This window comes from Neopelma chrysocephalum, unplaced genomic scaffold, assembly GCF_003984885.1.
Source record: "Neopelma chrysocephalum unplaced genomic scaffold, ASM398488v2 Primary Assembly neopelma1_60, whole genome shotgun sequence".
Lineage (NCBI taxonomy): Eukaryota > Metazoa > Chordata > Aves > Passeriformes > Pipridae > Neopelma > Neopelma chrysocephalum.
Window position 1 is genome coordinate 9,512,152 of NW_020897715.1, and position 18,477 is coordinate 9,530,628.

The 18,477-nt window shown below is 38.8% G+C and overlaps 1 protein-coding gene across 9 annotated transcripts; it reads right to left on the bottom strand.

Moving 5' to 3' along the window:
- Positions 1–1,449: 1,449 nt before the first annotated feature.
- CEP97 (centrosomal protein 97) lies at positions 1,450–18,433 on the bottom strand. Of its 9 annotated transcripts, none has more exons than XR_003533813.1 (13): positions 18,225–18,433; positions 15,794–15,936; positions 14,717–14,875; positions 14,219–14,320; positions 13,639–13,752; positions 12,536–12,702; positions 11,132–11,296; positions 9,952–10,082; positions 8,678–9,434; positions 7,588–7,663; positions 6,266–6,860; positions 4,658–4,733; positions 1,450–3,106 (listed from the first exon to the last, which is right to left on the bottom strand). XR_003533813.1 is itself a non-coding variant. In XM_027681020.1 (12 exons), exons 1-12 carry the CDS (start codon positions 18,268–18,270, stop codon positions 4,729–4,731), a joined length of 2,460 nt encoding a protein of 819 aa, XP_027536821.1. In that variant the 5' UTR covers positions 18,271–18,433; the 3' UTR covers positions 1,450–4,728. The 9 variants fall into 9 exon arrangements, 3 of the variants coding, with proteins under 3 accessions (XP_027536821.1, XP_027536820.1, XP_027536822.1); XR_003533812.1 differs by having other exon boundaries at positions 1,450–2,228; positions 5,218–6,860; positions 18,225–18,432; XR_003533809.1 differs by having other exon boundaries at positions 1,450–4,733; positions 5,218–6,860; positions 18,225–18,432.
- Between the last annotated feature and the right edge of the window lie 44 nt (positions 18,434–18,477).

The window sequence follows — 18,477 nt, forward strand, 5'->3', positions numbered from 1 at the left end:
GGCTGGTTATGTGGTAGAGAGAGAAAGCAAAATCTCCACAGGCACAAGCTTTTATTAGTACTATACACTGTGGGTCAAGAATTGAAAGTCATCTGGCTGTGTAAGCAAAACAGTTTAAGACAGTATTTTGAAAAATACTTGGTATTGATTTTTTCCCTCCTCTCCATAGAGATGTTTTGGCTGCTGCTGAGCAGAGCTTACATAGAGCCAAGGGCTTTTTTGCTTCTCACACCACCCCACCAGCAAGTGGGCTGGGAGTCCACAAGAAGTTGGGAGGGGACTCAGTCCCTAGCACATATAAGGATTTCAACCCATAAAATTAAAATTAACTATTTCCTTTTGAAAAAAAATGGGTCCATCCATTTAAACTTAGTAGTACAGCTTTAAGGTCTTTACTCCATGAGAAAACAGCATCGCTCTTCTCTTTTCAGACCTGAAGTTACTTTAGCTATGCCTCTTTCTGTCTTTTAAATAGAATCCTAGGATGGTTTGAGTTGGAAGAGACCTTAAAGATCACCTAGCTCCAACACTCCTGCTGTGGGCAGGGACACTCCTGCCCATGGCAAAACACTAGACCAGGTTGCTCAAAGCCCCATCCAGCCTGGCCTTGAACACTTCCAGGGATGGGGCATCCACAACTTCTCTGGGCAACCTGTTCCACTGCCTCACCACCCTCACAGTAAATACCTTAACTGAAGAGCAAGAAGAGTCTCACTTAAAAAATCTCAGCTATTTTTCTTGGTGTGATGAAGTAGGAACACACAGTAAAGAGTTTAAAAATACCCACTAACCTCCACATGTGAAATGAGTTAAACAAAACAAAGTTATCTTTGTTGGTTTGGGGTTTTTTCATTGTTTGTTTGTTTGTTTGTTTTACTTTTGGGAGGATTGTGTTGCAGTAAAACATGACTTTCATTTATGTCTGAGCTCCTCCACTGTTTGTTTGTTAAAACATTAAAGATGTTAATTAATCTTCACTTGCTTAAGAACAGAGCAGGTATCTGACAAAACCAAAAACAGTAGAAGAGGGAGCAACACTTTGCAACTGTGTTTCTCTTGATAAGCCCTTAGTCTTAATTCTCTTTCTAGAAAACTATACAGAATACTGCCACATCTTTTCATTTAAACACAGCAGGGAATTAAGAACACAAAAGAGAGGGCCAGCAGTAGAAACAAAGGACTGCAAATCATGAAGAACAATTTCAGTGAGGTTGGTGAACACATTTCAAGTACCCTACTACACTCTTACTGTCCTCAGCAGTCAAAGCGGCCATGGAATGAAACAGTGGCCATGGAATGCCTTGGCTGTACCAAGTAAAGAAGTCTAATGCTTACCTTGTTATCAAATGCTTTCTGTTACCAAACTTCCCATCTCATCTCTAAAAGAGCCCTCCAATCGTAAAGAGATGACTACTAGCCGTAAGAGTCAAGATCAAGTACACCTTAAAATTTTCAATAAATGTACAAATCATTTATTTAAAATTCAAAACTCAGAGATACAAACAAAATACTTAAGAAACAATAAATCCAGAAATGTAAACACTTATAGAAAATATATGAACAGTACCAATTTAACCACCCACCATTCTTCACAGAAAACAGCAAGAAGTAGAAAGACAAATCAATGCCCAATTGTTCTTTTTTTCCTCAAATTTTAGTTTAGAGGTAGAATACTACTGTGAAAGACTCAACAAAATTTAGTTCAGTAGAATTATGCTACAAGTGAATTTAGCTCATATACTTATAAATGTAATGAAGCCAAAAAAGAAAATTCTTACTGAGAGCTCTTATACAGTAAAATTTGGTGTGGCACTTTCCAAGAGATAAAGCACCTTTCCTAATAAATACTGTTCTATGTTTTTGCAAGAAAAGAATCATGTGCTTTTCCCATTACTGACATAAAGAAAACAATTAAAAACAACAGAAAGTCCCAGCTTTTCAGTAGGCATATAGAAAGCAAGTGTTTCTCAGTAACTTAGTCCTAGAAAAATCAATCTGGGGAAAAAAGTGTAACTATGAAAAAAAGAGACTTTGAAAGACTTCATGAATACTTGATGCATACTTATTCAGGTGGCACAGTCCTCAAGGGGGGGAAAAGTTAATACAACAGGGGGGGGAAAAAAGTGTCTTTTCCACTATCAGGGGAACTGACCAGTTTTTACATTTTATTGTCATTCAGTCAGTCTCCACTCAATGCTACAATTCTATCCTCATAGGAAAAAGCGAATCTGTGTGAGACACAATAGAACATCAAGTCCAGTAAAAATTACCCAGGTAGTCTCAAAGGAATGCATATTCCATTTTTTGTTCATCAAATGACCTGCTACAAGTAGAAATTAAGATTGGAATTCTTCAGACAATATATACAAATTCATAAAAAACAAGAACAATTTGCAAGCTCAAATACAAACATTATTCAAAAAAACCCAACTTTTTTTTATATACAGACTGGCTGCTAAGTGCATTATTTAAACTGCTGCATGCAAATAGTAGAATCTATGGTTGTTTAAGAAACTTAACTATCAACAATTGTTAGGCTTCTGCAATTTAGTTTAACAAGGACTTTCTCAAGTATTTGCTGAAGGATATTTGTGGTTTAGAAGCAGCAAAATAAAATTTGCAGTCTTAATGCCTTCTTGCTTTATGGTATAAAACTGCTTGTCCCTACCTTCAGAAAAACAGACAAAAGACTAATTTCTGCCACAGACTAGCTGAAAATAGGCTTGCATGGGCCAGCTATCTCATTTGGGGCAAAACTACCTGTGTGGTGCAGTTTAAATAGTCTGAGCTATATTTAGCTGATTTTTCTGAAGCAAATAAAAGAAGCATTTAAACTGTACTCATGGCAGAGCTGACAACATTGCCTGGCAAATAACCATTAGTTACCTCTCCCATTACAACTGGAGGATCAGCCCAGCACAAAACACAAGGGACAAACTTTTATTGTACAAAGTACATTCTTCTGTTGAGTATGAAGCCTTGCAAAAGGAAAATGTTGAAAGAATACAATATTAACACAGGAAATTTTCAGACATAGGTTTTCATATTTTAGGCCTTCCAATTCCTTTATGAAATTTCCATCATCTCCAAAGGGAGCTGTGCATCCCTATCCAGATAAAAGAATATTACATACCTAGATTAAGAAAATGTATCTAGACAAAGGTGAGTAAATGTTAAGCCATTTTAACTATGATATTTCCAAATCATGATTCTTTGAGAGCTCAAAACAGGACTGAAATAAGCCATTTTTAAGAATACATCCAGCTTTATTCCTTATTTTTCCACTGTATCCCTCCCTCATTACATCTTTTCCTGTATGCATTTGAATGGTCAGGATGAAAATATTTTCTGTATATACAAACTAATAACATTTAACCCTATAAAACTAATCCAAAACTTCACCATTCTTTGATTTCTCTATATTTAGGCAACTCATCTTCTACACATGCAAGATACTTTTCGAAACATCAGGAAAAAAAATGTTTTTGTATTTCAGTTTCCCCAAAAAAGATAAAGCTGATCATATGTCAGTACATGCTTCGCTGTACCTGCATAAAACCACCTTTGGATATACAGGTTACAAGTTAATAAGGACAACAGCTGACCTAGGCATTAGTTGAAATGCTGCCTTGTGTTTGTGTTTGCATTCTCAAGTCCTAGTAGCAAAATGTCAATAAACATCTAGGGCTTCCACGAAAAATTAACTTTCACCAAGTTTTCCCGCTTTGACACCTCCAAAATTCAAGTTGTCTCTCCTCTTTCTGACTCTGCAGCAGACAATACAAAATAGCAAAATATCTGTGCTCCCTCAGTGTCTTCAGTAAGTGAAACATTTTTATCCAGCGAGTGGTCTAGTTTCTCCTAGGTCTTGTGAATGCAAATAAAGCATTCTGCCATGGAAGAGATTACACCTAACCACTGCCTCTTGAGTGTAAGGTCCAACAACTGTTTCACAGACTGAAATAACTTATCTCTCAAAACCCAAAGAAAATCCCTTTAAAGATTTACATGAAATTTCTTTTTATGTAACATGTTGACAGTCAAAGAGCCAAGTCCTATGAACTGCAGATCCTCAAGCATGACAGATTTAAAGCCAAGTTCAGAACTTTCAGACAGCAAGGGTATAATCACGTGGACTACACACTTCTTTGCACAATTATTAGATGTTGTGATACATTAATGCACCTGTACCACCTTCAATACCCAAGCACAATTGTGCTCTAATTATCAATAGTTATGCTACAAATGTGCTGTAACTAGATTCAGTGAGAGAGATAGCCCATTAAGAACCTACCACCTCAGTTGTTTGCAGTTTTTTCTTAAATGTTGCCATGTATGGAAGGCACAGTCAAATGTCAGCCTGACTGCAGTGATAGCTCTTTCAAGAAGTTAGTGCCTTAGAACTTTTTCTGGGATAGGGAAAAAGAGATGATGGCTACTCTGTACACAGAGGCAAGCTTTATTCTTCCAAGGTGAACTTCACCACAGGGCAGATGGCTGGTACAAGTCCAATACACCATTTATGTTATATATAAAGGCTATTTTAAGGCCTCAAGCAGATACTGGCCTCATACCAACTCCTGAGTAGTGGTTAATTTCAGCTCAGAACCTGAAGTAGACAAGCAACCAAAGCTTTACAAAAACTAAATTATTTTACCTGGTAGTGTGGCCATAAGAGTCACTTTAAAACAGCACTAGTTGATTTTAATGACACCATAGCACCAGAAGTTAACCTGTGGATTCAGAGAATTACAATAAGCATGTGTCTTTATAGCTGAGAAGTAAATATTAGCAAACTACTGAAACACTGGCCTTCCAGTAAACACTGAGAACCGCAGCATTAGCAAACTGAACTGACCCCCGTAAGTCACAATATCAATTTTTATTTCACTAGTGTCCATCACAAACAACGTGGCAAAACCAGATTTCCCTTGCCACTTTTGCTGTATATCAAGATACCTGATCCTTTTCCATTAAAAAGCCCAACACAGCAATGGCTAGGCAAGATACAAGCCCTGTTGTTTGCCCAGTGTTTAAGTGGAAAGCATAGCCTAGGTATCTAAGCATATTTGCTAACAGGGAATAAAGACAACTTTTTATCCACACCTAGTTAAAGTGTCAAATACTGGACATACAAGGGGAAAGAAACAAGCAAAAACCCAACAGAAATATGAAAAAATAATTTTAAGTCATGGCATTTGCTTTTAATATTTATACCTGTAGACAGGAGTAGTTTTGATCCATCAAATGCACTGTCTTGAAAGCCATGCAGATCCAAATCCCACAGTGACATCAGCATCTTCGTGGAGCAAAACATGCCATCAAGTCTGCTGCTGTAACCCAGCAATGCAGCCTTGGAAATGATGTTCCCAAATCATATGCCCTTTTGAAATTCTTATTTAGTCCTGGCTGCTGCTGGTTCCACTTTGAGTCTTACCTGAGAAAGCAGGGAAATTCAACCCCAGGGCAAACAAAGGCCAAAGCTTGTTTGAAGCTCCCTAAGGTCTCTCCTGGTAAGTCCCTGTTTCAGTGCATATGTAAATGACCTAATTCCTAGCCAGCAGCTTCAAGTTATTTCCAAAAAGGTCACTGACTTGGACACTGGTTTTCTGGAATGCATCTTTTATACACTGACCAAACTACTTTTGTTTAAGTCAAAAGGTCTGAAAAGCACCTTCTTTCACCTTTCTCATCAGACTGTATCCTGCCTATGACAGGATGCTCTGCCTGTATCAATTCTATTTCCTCCCATATTGTTTCCTTCTCTTTGCAAAAGAAGAACTTAATCCTTCTTTGTAGAAAAAAAAAATCCAATACTTACTAACACATTCACTCAAGAGAATTTACAGCAAACGCTACCACTGCCACTCACAACTTTAATCTTCAGAATTAATTTAATGGAAGCCAGTTATTAGGATAGCAGTTTTATGTTGGAAAATAAAGTGCATAAAGATTGTCACTGAGAACTTTGCTGATTTCAGGGTAGTATAGTTAGTGTCAGTCCTCAGCAACATCAATAAAATACTAAGTACAACATAAATTGGTAATGTGTCAAAATCTAAAACAGCACACATGAAAAATAAGTTTTGTATAAATGAGAAAAAGAAAGGAAAGTAAAATGGAATCCCTAGTCCTTTGTGGAACTGAACCTATTATACAGCTATTCCAACATGCAGCATCTGAAATGAAGAATCACAGTCTGTTTGCTTCCCTTCTACCATTTCTGAATCCAGCTTATAGCTTTCTGGTGTCTGACTGATTTCACCTTGGATAGGGGAAGATGTATCTTGAGGGAGATCTAGAGAGACAGTGTCCGATGAAGAATCTTGGCTTTCTGCTGAAACAGCAATTTGTGGACAGCTGCTCTCCATTTCCTCATTGCAATCTGTCACTTCATCAGCCTCTTCCAGCTGCTGAACAGATTTCAAATACTGTTGTATTAGTCCGTTATCCTGCTCATTAGTAGAGCTCTCTTTACTTTGACCACATTCCCCATGGCCATCCTCTACATCTGAGGAATACGCTGAAACAGAAGCGCCACATTGTTTGACAGTTTCCATTGAAAGAGAGCTCTCTGTTCCTTCAGCTAAGCTCTTTTCAGAGCTACACAGATCACTGGTGTGAGTCTGATCAGCTGCAGAAGAATGAAAACCAGAATCTGGGAACTGCAATGAAGACTTTTCCTGAAGATCATCACTAGCTGAAACTAACAAAGCAGAATTAACATTTGGTGGGGCTTCTTGCTCAAGTGTGGATGACTGAATAGGTGGTTTGGATGAGCATAAAATACTGGCTGAAGGGGTCCCAGTAGCACCTAAATTTTGCATCACCGAAAGCTGCCATTGTTGAAGGGATTTAACCTGTAAAATATAGAGATAAATTCATTATAAAGTGCAAGTAAAAGTATTTTGACTTCTAGAGTATTTCTTGCATTCAGCAACCAAGCACTAGTATAAAACCTAAGATAAGAGACATACAAAAGGCTTGATATACCTTTAGGGAAATTTTGTTCTTCCCACTGTTAAATCATGGCTTTTAAACCTAGAAGCCCTGACAGAGTACACAAGCTCTCAGTTCAAGTACCTGAAGAAAAAGGAATCTGTTCATAAAAACAGAAAGGACAGGGAACCATTAAGCAATAATCGATGCTTAAGAAAAGAGTCTTATTTCTGGATGAACAGCTTATTAGAAGATGTATTAATAACTTTCCTACTTCAGAAATTAGTTGCTCACAAGCAACACAGCTTGACAACATTTCATTTGCCCTGGGTATTTAGCAGTCACATCATTCTTCACGGTTCTGCTACATTTATTTAGCTTCCCTTGCATTTTGTCTTCCTTCTCATACCAGGCCACAATTTAGCCTTTAGTAACAAAACCAGTGTTCTTGCACTAATCCTTCTGAAAGTTATCTTCCCCCAGAATAAGAATATAGCAAACAACATGGCAATTCGATTCTATGAAGCCACTCAAGCCATCAGTGGAAAAAGTAAACCATACTGACTATCTCTTCAGGAGCTACAGTATGAAATAATGCCTTTCAAATTCACATATAAGCAGGAAAATAACAGGACTAAAACTATTTACCTGGTTCCAAAGAAATCTGACAGCTTCCTCCTGTACAAGCCTTTGCATCTTGTCTTCCTCTCTTTCTTTTCTTAGTCTGCAAGAACACGCAGTCAAAATTTATGCATCTTAAATAAGCAACATTTGGGCAACAGAGCAACAAGAATACATAAAAATGTCTACTTATATAACAGCACTCTTGAAAGATACAACAGAGCCTAGCATTAAGAAATTACTGCAGTCTGGCTTGCCATCAAAACCCAGCTGCTGACTTCAAGTTTCTTTTTCAGTTACATTTAGATTCTGCTTCCTTTTACTGCAGCACATTTGTTGGCTTGCCAATAATTTAAGCGTCTTTTTGTAAACTGAACCTGAGCTCTTATTTTTTCCTGCACAACTATCATCGTCCCCCTCTACAATAACACTTCTTCATTTCAAATTATGCTCTCCCCAGCTGATACCTGGATGTAGTATGATGTGTAAGCATTGGGAGTTTCTAGAGGTTCACCGAGCACTCAACTTGATTCACAGAACTTACATCACTTGTGATAGTAAAGAAAAAGTGCTGTCAGACTGACAGTCCCAGGCTGATAAGTAAATCCAGAATTTCTGTCTTACAAATTGAGGAACTTTGATAATGATCTCATCCAAACATGGACTCACAGGATCAAAAAATAAAGACAGAACAAAACAGAGTCACATTTTAAAATTGTATCATACAAGGCAGAGGGAATTCTTTTCACCAGCAACAGAGGAACAACTCAATATGAACACTTCATTTATAGACTGTAATTGCTAGGAGACAAGTGAAAAAAAAAAGTCCAACTCAACAATTTCTATTTTGGGTTATCCACAGAAATATGCAAGTCCTGCTAATAGAGGAATAGAAAAATGTGTTCTAACCCAACCCACTCATAGAAGGCACTTTGAGAGTATGTGCACAACTGTGCTTACCTTACAGGAAGTGACCCTGTAAATGTAATCACCATTTTATGTTTCTGATGAGAGGTTCTACTGTGAGTAGTTATATCAAGATCCATTTACACCTGTTATGAAATACCCTGGAGTGATTCATACAGATTTGAAAATATATAGCATGACCTCAACTTACTTTTCTATTTCATGAGTTAAGCAAATGATGTGCTCCTGCATTCTGTGTAGTCGAATTTCATTTCGCACTTCCTTGGCTCGAGGATGGTAGTTCCTCGTGTAAAATCCTCTCCAGCAAGCTTGAAGCTTGGTAGCTGCTTTGGTCATCCTTTGCAGTTCAGCTGCACCTTGGTCAACAACAGCTAATGAATCAGAAGTTTCTCCTCTCATCTGGTCAGGACAGAGAGTTTTTACTCCTGATTTAGCACCTAATGAGGTGCTGGGGTGACTATGAAGAACATGGTCTTCAGAGGACACTGAGCAGTTTTTGGTGTTAGCAGCCAGTCCAGCTGCTCCTGGGTCAGGAGAAGGCAACACCACAATCTCTTTGACATTCTCTTGCATTTCCACACCTCCTACTGCTCTGTTTGTGTGCTCTCTTGTAACATATGAAGCTTCTTGCTTGTTAGTTGCTTCTCTACTATTAACATCTCTCACACATTCAATCACTGTATCATCATCATCTTCTAGGCCCAAACTGATTCCATGTAGCTTCAGGTCCGAAGCAGGAGACACTGGAGACAATCCTGAAGTAACTGGCATGAAAGTAGACTCTGAGGATAAAAGGCTGCTGTTTAGTTTGTCTTCATCTGTCTGTACATCTTCAAGGTATAGGTCCTTGTGAAAGCTTCTTTCAAGAGGACAAGTGCTCTTTGCTGAATAGGAATGATCATTGTTTGCACTTGGTCCAACCCAAGAATTCTTCTGGATGACAGGTTCTAGATAGGCAGAAAGCCATATTCAAGTGTTACAGTATTTCAATAACATCTTCATTCAATTCATAGGGATTCGCAATCTGGTTTTGATAGTTAGCACCCAGGTGTGTAAGATGATCTAAAATACTAGTAAAGCTGAGCATTATTTCTATATAAGGAAAATAACCCCTTAACAAAGTAACATCCACAAACTTGGCAAATACTGGATACAGTAATTGCACAAACTGCATCCCCTTGGAGAAGTCAACTTTTATAAAATGGAACAGTCAAAGTAATAACTTTGTGTGCATTGGATTGTGTTTTTCACCTAACAAACCTACTAGCATTTCAAGACACGAATAAGCACGGAACAGATTTTTAGACAACAAAGTATAACTTCCGTTGAAAAAGTCTCCAAAAATCAATAGAATAAAATAATAACAGGGTCTTGTTCTGAAATCCTCTCTGCAAAGTTATCTGTGTTGAAAAGAAAAATATCTATTTCCACAGGTTAGATCACAGGTGTAGATTAGCTTCTTACCATTTTCAAGAACCATCTGTGGTGGCTGGGCTGGACTGCTGTGTTCATGAGCAACTGGCACTGTTTTGCTGGGAGCAGACATAGGTTGTCCCTCATTTTGGTTTTGATGCATCAACTGCCTCTGGTGGAGTCTAAGCACAAAGTTGCAACAAATTCTGTATTTAATTATTTAAATTCTGTACTTTTTCAGTACAGAAAACATCTAAGAAAATATCAATTACTTCAAAGGAAACAAGTGATCAAAACATTCTAAACAAGAGGCTAGTTATGCAGATCCCTATACCTACAAGACATTAACAGGGCTACTCAAAAAGTAGGGGATTGTACAGTCTGTTCCTGCTCCCCTTCCTCCTGCCCCTTTTTTTTCATTACACGTACCCAAAAAAAAAAAAAAGGGAAAAAGAAGAGAAAAAACCCAACACTCAATTCTGACTATAGACTAAAAACCATTAAGTACTTCTACACACAAGGAAGGCATGCAGATATTTTAAGTGTCTGATGTAGAATACATTATGCCTATAGGTGTTTGAGGAATGGAGGGAGTGTCTTTTATTTTTGAAAGTGACTGAATCAAGGAATAGGTGTCCCCTTTACTAAAGGGACAAAATCCTAGTACAAATGAACAAATATTGCCAAAAACTTAAAATCATCCTTTATAAACCCAGAGAAAACACAGCTTGTTTCAGCCCAGCTAAATTAGAAGATCATAAGGTAGAGGTCAAAGTCAAACTGCCCCATAAATCAGATATGTGTCTGCATATATACACAGGTGGGAATTTCGGGGGATTGCTTTTTCTGCTAACGTTTTTTCAGTTTGGTTGTTGAGGTTTTTTTAGATTTTGAGAGTTATATTTAGCAAGCCAACTTCCTGAGTTTTCCCCAGAAACATCATGTGCATGTCAGAGCACTTAGCTGGAGATTTCAAGGTCAATATGCTTTTATTGCACCTTCTCCTCCAAAATGGCCACATTTCTATAATTTCTGCCTGGAGGCCAATCTGCACTGACAGATACTTCTTCCAGATGCTCCCAAGTTTCTGTTCCTTTTGATGAGATACCACCCTCCTGCTTACTACAGGACTACTGTTGCTCAACTTTCTAATCACTATATCTAACATACTGTAAGACCTATAATTATGCTCTCAATTACTCTCTCTAGGAAAGAAACAGTAAGTTCTCACCTTTGCTTACTCAGTATTTTTTCCAGTTTGGCATCCTCTTCAGTCTGGAGTCCGTATGCAGATATAAGAGGACAAACAGTAGCCAAGTACTGAACGAGCTGAACATGCTGCCCAGGTCGATATGATCTTCCTTTACCTTGACTGTAGAGCCATTCTGCTTTCAAACTGTTAGGAAGGGGGAAAACGGTCACCATTAATGAATGGCATAAAACCACTAAGTCTCCCTTCACTACTCTTCCTCTAGGGGGTACCCAAGAGCTAATCTACAAATCTAATCAAAACCTGGAACATGTGCAGTGCCCAGGGGAACTGGGAATTTCATTTCCAGAACAAGGAATAAAGTATTCCCTCACATAAGCATCCAAAAAAAAAAAAAAAAACCCTGTCCAAAACTGTGCAGTCTCTGCTTTGTCTGTGTAGTCTTTGAGCACTGAAAACACACTTGTGTCAATGAATTTATCATCAAAGCTTTCACAGAAACAGAAGAATTCACACAAACATACAGAACAGGCACAGCGAGCAAATCTTGCCAGAAGTATTCAATAACTGAAATCTGTTTTTAAATTAAATGCACTTCGGTCTTATATATATATGTATTATATTAAATATTCTAATAACACAGATAATATAGAAAACCCCATTAGTGACAAAAAAAGAAGTTTAAATTCTAACAGACAACTTTTCAGGAAAGTTATACCATATTATGGTGAAAGAGAGCTAAAGTTAGTTTACCTTTGACAAAAAAGGCAGCTTTTCATTTTAGTAACGGGAAAAAAAGGACATTAATGTCCTGGACTACATTCATGTACTGGACTAGAATGTGTTTATACTGGATAATACTTATGCTTGGACTGTTCTGACGTCCAGAACTTCGTCACATCATAGTGATATGAATGACTACAGTGATACACTAACAAGAGATTTGAGCAAAATAATGTGTAACTAACTGATACCAAAAAAGGCCAAATGTAGAAATGCACATGCAGATAAGACACTTTATAAAAGAGGACATTTGAGTTTCCCCCAAGTTACACCTTTAATATCTGCTGATTGTCACATTCTACAAAGAGGCTGTAAGCTTGGAAAGGGTAACAGACCATTGATAAATTGCTACTGGTTTTGTAGAAGTGCTACTGTGAGTTGAATAACAAAAAAAAAAAGCTTGACTTTATACTTCTACATAAACAAACTTGTGATCTTATATAATAATTCCAGTGTAACAAATGAAAAATGTAGCAAAAGCAACAATGTTAACTGGCCAGTATCTCATACGGCCATTAGCAACACAAACACAATTTCAGATCATTAGTGCTTTCTCTTTTTTTTTTTCATTATTTAAGAATGTAATTTCAGCTTAGCCAAATTCTATTTAATAATTTTAGAGATTTAATACTATTATGTCACCTTTCCTTCTGAGAAATCACATATCCATCAAGAACTTTAAGGTTCAGACACCAGCTGACAATATATGGCCTGTAGTCAAAGCCAGGGACAGAAGGTGTGGCCATCACACAAGGATTGTTCATAATTGACAGCTGTTCCAACTGACGAAGAGAACTCAGGAAAGAAACCTTGAGGAAATAAGAGACGTTTGTTAACTGAACCCACTAAATGCTTACAGAACGTACCACATTTCCTAGATGCAGCCAGACATCTCATGCAAAACAACAGAATTACAAACACATTAAAAAGCACATTTGCTTTTTGAACACAACACCTACAAAGGACCTTCCACCAACTACTGTCATTTTCCCATTAATTCTTATGTAAGTACTATTTGTCCTTGGAAAGTATTAGCTTCTCTTAAAATCTGGGAATGGAGCTTTATGTATGGAAAGATTTAATATTTCTATGATTCCAGTTTACTATAACAGGTGTTGGATTTTGTCACAAAAAAAAACCAAAACAACAAAACAAAAAAAGGCAAGCCAAAAAGCTGAAGAAACACTATTCTGTTTTGAAGAGAAATGTATTACCAAAATAAGATTTTCCTTCCAAGGAAGGAAACTTGGTTGAACTCCCAACCAAGTTTTGGCTGCTACTTATATTAAAACAAACAAACAAACAAAGCAATAAAGACAAAAGTCACAGGCAGATTATTTGTTTCTCTTATACAGTGTTTGAAAAATAGGTCAGTTGCAACAAGTGCAATTCAAATCTCTGTTCTAAACACAGTAGCTGCAGAAGCTCTCTGCAGCAGTTAATCAGCTTAGTTTTCAACTTTCAGTCATGACAAACTACGAAAAGTATACTTTTGACAGCCTTGAATAACAAAAATATGAAAGAAAAAAGGCAAAGTTTCTTTCCAGGCTGAATTTTAAAGGTATCACCTAGCTTGTGCAGCTGATGCAAGTACAGTTATTGCATATAAACTATTAAAAGTTACTTCCATCAGCATGGGTTGTTTCAAAGAAGAGAGCCCACTCTCAGCTACAACCTCAAAAAAAATTGTTCAACTACCTGCTTTTGGTCTGCCTAATGGAGAGGTGATATTTTCTATATTTTACCTCATTTAAGTCTCTGATTTCATTTTCTGCCAAAGAAAAAACAGTCAAACTCTGAGGCAGGCAGACAGGGGCAGTGCGAAGTGAAGTTATAATATTTCCATGTAGCAACAGAGTCTATAAAATAAAAATACGGTGATGAAATGCATGTTTGATCAAAACCCCCATATTTCTTGTTCAGGCATTACCTGCAAAAAACATGCAAAAGAACTGTAATTAAGGCTTTCTCATCACAGTTACCAAAAAATGTATTTGGAAACACTTTTTATCTACAGTGTTCATGCTAAAAGAGGTAACAGTATGCTTTGTCTTGATTCATGACAGAAGTTAAGAGAACGAAGAGCTATGAACAAGATCTCACCATTATATCTCTATCAAAATCATTAGAGAAAGTTATAGCAAAATCACTGCCTTGGTTCCTGCAACTTGGAAACAAGGAAAAGAATTCTTACATGCTTACCTTTAGATATGACAGTAATTCATTAAAATGCTTTAAGAGCTAGTTTGAATAATGAATGTTTTTAAAGGCAGAAATTTCCTTATGTAAAGAACGTAATGAAAATAGAGATAAAATAACATCTACCTTCAGTGATGTAAGCTTGGAGAGATCACCTAATTGAGCTATGTTATTGTCTGATAGATCAAGATGCTGAAGAGACAGACAGGAATTGATTTGTTCAATGACCTACAAAAATAAAGAAGTCAATTATTCACAGTAACTCTCTTTTAGTCACTAAATAAAATCAGGTATCAATAACTATAAATTATTTTGAAAGCTAAAAAAACAACTGGATAAGTAACCCAAAATAAAAACCATGTTTTAACACAGTTTCATTTAAAGCTGATACTTCTTTTTCCTATTTTGGGGACTGTTTCCTTATTCTTGTTATATTTTGATATCAAACCTTTTATTTTGTCCTAGCCAACTGTAGTCCAAAAGCTGCCTTCTTCTATTTCATTAATCAGTAGACACAAAACATCAACATTTTTGTTCCACTCAAAACCAGAAATGTATTCAGATTTCTTTGGTTCATTTTTACAAGACTAGATTCTGGGAAACGCAAAAAAATAAATACTTTACCTTAAGGTTATTTCCTGCCAAGTTTAGCCATTCCAGGTGCACCAAATCCTTCAGCCCTTCCACGTACCCAATGCTATTATGAGGCAAGTTGAGCACCCGGAGCTTAGTCAGTTTTGCTACACCCATCATTCGCACCAAACGGTTGTTGGCTACAGAGAGCTGCAGATGGACACAGAATTAAAAGGAAGAGTTTTAACTACACAGACAGAATAGGCTTTTATGTTTAACAGTTAAAAATCTACTCCAACAGGAACTTCTTCAATCTACATATTTAATTTCCAAATAAATAACACAAACAACCCACAAGAGCCAGGAAATAAATTACTGATCAAAGAGCGTTGTCTTCAACTTACTCTGTAAACTTAAGAGGAAATTCTCCTAGCAACACCTAAATAAAGGAGAAAGAATGAGGAATCGCGTCATAAGATTTTAAATCCAGAATTGCCAATTCACTGTGAAAATTGTTGCCCCATTCCTGGTGTAAAATTGTACTTACTGTCAACATGGCAGAGGACAAAATATGTTTCACATGATTAGCAGAAAAGTCCTGTGCTAACAGAACTGTAGATCACAAACTGTTTAAAGAGTAGATCCTGATTAGACATACACTTCAGCAACATGACTGCCAAGCTGACTCTGGTGAAGGTTTGTTGTAGCAACAAACCCCACCTCTCCCATCTCAATTTAGCTTGTCTATAGAAACTATTGGGCATCTTTGAGTTTATCTGGAGGCACTTTCAGTGATAATAAAGTTATTTTTAATGTTACAAAGCACAAGTATCCAAAAGCTAAGTAGTATCAAAATTTGGGTTATCAGTGACTTTTCTAAGTGTTCTTGTGATGCCCCCTCCCATTAGGATTTATTTAGTTCATTTTTAGTTGCCTAGGTAATGCACAAAACAGTCTCCTCCACAACCAACTGTAGGCTGAAAGAAACAAAGCTATTTTAGCCATCATTTTTTTTATGAAGACAATAACTGCTAGTTTACTTCAATTACATAATACAGCCTTAAAGCAGAAGATGCTAACATCACAGTACCATTATTTCATAGCAATTTCAAGTCAAGTAATACTGACCTGCATCAGATTTCTGCATTTTTCCAAGTGTTCCAATTTAATTATCTGGTTTTTGTCCAGAATCAGAGTCTGAGTATCAGCATCACAGGGTAAGGTTGGACACAGTTTTTGCAATCCTTGACCTGACCAGTTGACTACTAAACCTTAGAATAAAAAGGAGAAAAAAGACAAAAAGGGCACCACAAAGTTTATATAAGAGAACATGGACTGAAAAAGCAATGCAAGATAAACTGATTTGTTTTATAATGCATGCAGATAATTTGGAAATACAGGTTAAGTTTCTTTTCCACATAAAACTGAAGCAAATTACTTCAGTCCAAACACCTCAGAGTGACTGATCCAGTTACTCAAAGATATGCCTTCCAGACCTTGTCACAGTAAAGAACTCTGGAAGAATTCTGGGAAAGTCAGTAACAGATCCTCTGAAGTGAGAAGCAGAGCAAAAAAAAAAATAAAAATTTGGTAGCTAAATTTAAAGGTGTCATCCTCAAAACCCAAATTTCAAAAGAGACTAAATTTTTAAATTCTTCAGAGATTGCAAGTTTTGAGCAGCTTGACTACTAACTACATATGTGTAGGCAGTCTATCAAAACTAAGAATCCATTCTTACAACTATACTACAGTACTGGTGGCATTGGGCAGGAACAAATTGTAAATAGGCTAGCATACCACTTAATAATGGAACACACAATTAAAATGCTCCATGTAAAAAGTGTTACTATATAGAGTTAAAAGGCAAACATTTGCCATCTACAGGGAGCTTGAATGACTGCGTACCCATAGTGACACCCAATAATAATCATTTTCACACATTAAGCCTCTGCTGTGTATTTTATGTACAAACACCATCGTAGTGCTTGCTTTTCTCTCCCTATCTGCTCAGTAAATAACACTGCCTTTTTCAGCAGCATGTCCCAAATACTATTCTTACCCCAACATGCCATACATATTAATATTCTTACAGTTTACAGGCTTTTAGGGTTTAGTTATGCTACGAGTGGAGACAAACTGAAGAGCAGTAATGCAGAGCCACCAACACCAGAAACAGTCACACTCCTGTCTTTGCACATTCAGGGAGAAGGTACTGCATGTTTCCCATTTAAGTTGTCACCTCTGCAACCTCCTGGTCACTTTAGCTAAACACAGAAATTTTGTATCTGCCCATTTATCCAAGGGTTTGTTACAAAAATTCACAACTGACCCCTGAGGACCTAGGAGAGAGGCTTAGAGCCACAGTACAGAATTACAAGAGTAAACCTTTTATTCATGCATCCTTTTATTTGCATAGGAAGTGCCCCTTTCAAACTGGGGCGCCCGCAATGTAGCTTCACATGTGGTTGTTACAGCTTTAAAGAACTCAGGTACAACATGATCTGACTACTTGCTACTTAACACACATCCATTTGCCAAGAAACTGTATTTTTACGGCATCACCATCCACCTGCTTCTCTATAGATCGAAACACCCCTGCAGTCAGTCTTGCTATAATCACTTATGTATGATACCAGACAATGGGAGGGTTTCCCAGAGGTGTTAAAGGGGGTACCTGTCTCTTTATTGTTTGTGAGCACGCTCAAGATTCAGAGAAGCACAGGTTCCTGTTTCAAAAGGGTCTGTCCTTCTCCTCCTTGCAACCAGCTGGGGTCCTCTACTTTGCTTGCTTAAGCAAGCATACAGGTATTCAGTATACAGCATGAACTACATATATAGTTCCTCCATCCCTGGCAGTGTTCAAGGCAAGGCTGGACTGGGCTCTGAGCAACCTGGTGCAGTTGGAGGTGTCCCTGCCCGCGGTGGGGGTGATGGAATGAGATGATCTTCAAGGTCCCCTCCCAACCCAAAGCATTCTATGATATACAGTTTTAAGAAATCAGTATGATTTCATACTATAAAGACTCATTGGTACAATACTTCGGAAGCGAGATTTTCCTAATAGGCTTTCAGGAACCAGGAAAACGTTCCAGAAATCCTTATGACTCGTTTGGCAGAAAGCAAGGAACTGCACCCTCAGAAGAGGTGCTGTCTTCCCAAGACCTCTCAGCCCTCCACTGTAGGGAAAACGGGCCTTATTTCGTTCAAGTCCTGGCCTATAAAGCTCCTATAAGGCTGCGGGATACTCCAGCACGATGGACAGCCGCTTGTCCTGCCCCGAGCCAGGCCCATTCCCCAGGGCGGGCAGCCGTGCCCACGCCGCTCTCCTCGCCCCGCTGCCCCGAGCGCCTCCAGCCCGCCCGGGAGCGGGCACAGCGCGGGGGCGAACCGGGGAGCGGCCGAGCCGCCCCTCAGCCCCGGGAGGAGGAAGAGACCCCGCCCCCCCCGAGCCACGCCCCCCGCGCCCCCCCGAGCGCCACCGCGGCTTTCGGGACCCGCAGCACACAGCGGAGACCCCAACAACGCAGCCCCGCCGGCCCCCGAGCGGGGCTGCCCTTACCCACTTCGGCCGCCTCGTCCCCCGCCCTGGCCGCAGCGGCCGCCATGCCCCGCGCCTGACAGTGCCGCCAGGCAACCGAACGCCGATCCGCCCCGCCCCGGGGACACTGCGGCTTTTATCCCGGGCAGGGCGGCGGGTGCCGCGCTCGGGGTCGTGCCCGGGAAGAGTCGGCCCGGCCGGCTGAGCGCTCGGCCAGCCCAGCCCCCGCCCTCCCGCGGTGCAGCCGGGGCGGCCCTTCCCGGCCCGGCCCTTC

Coding starts and splice junctions, on each gene's coding strand:
- CEP97 (XM_027681019.1), bottom strand. CDS start 18,270: ATGGCGGCCGCTGCGGCCAGGGCGGGGGACGAGGCGGCCGAAGTGG. Junction 14,876..15,793: donor AATGCAGAAATCTGATGCAG/GTCAGTATTACT, acceptor GTCCATCTGCAG/CTCTCTGTAGCCAACAACCG. Junction 11,297..12,535: donor GTGATTTCTCAGAAGGAAAG/GTGACATAATAG, acceptor CCTTCCTAACAG/TTTGAAAGCAGAATGGCTCT.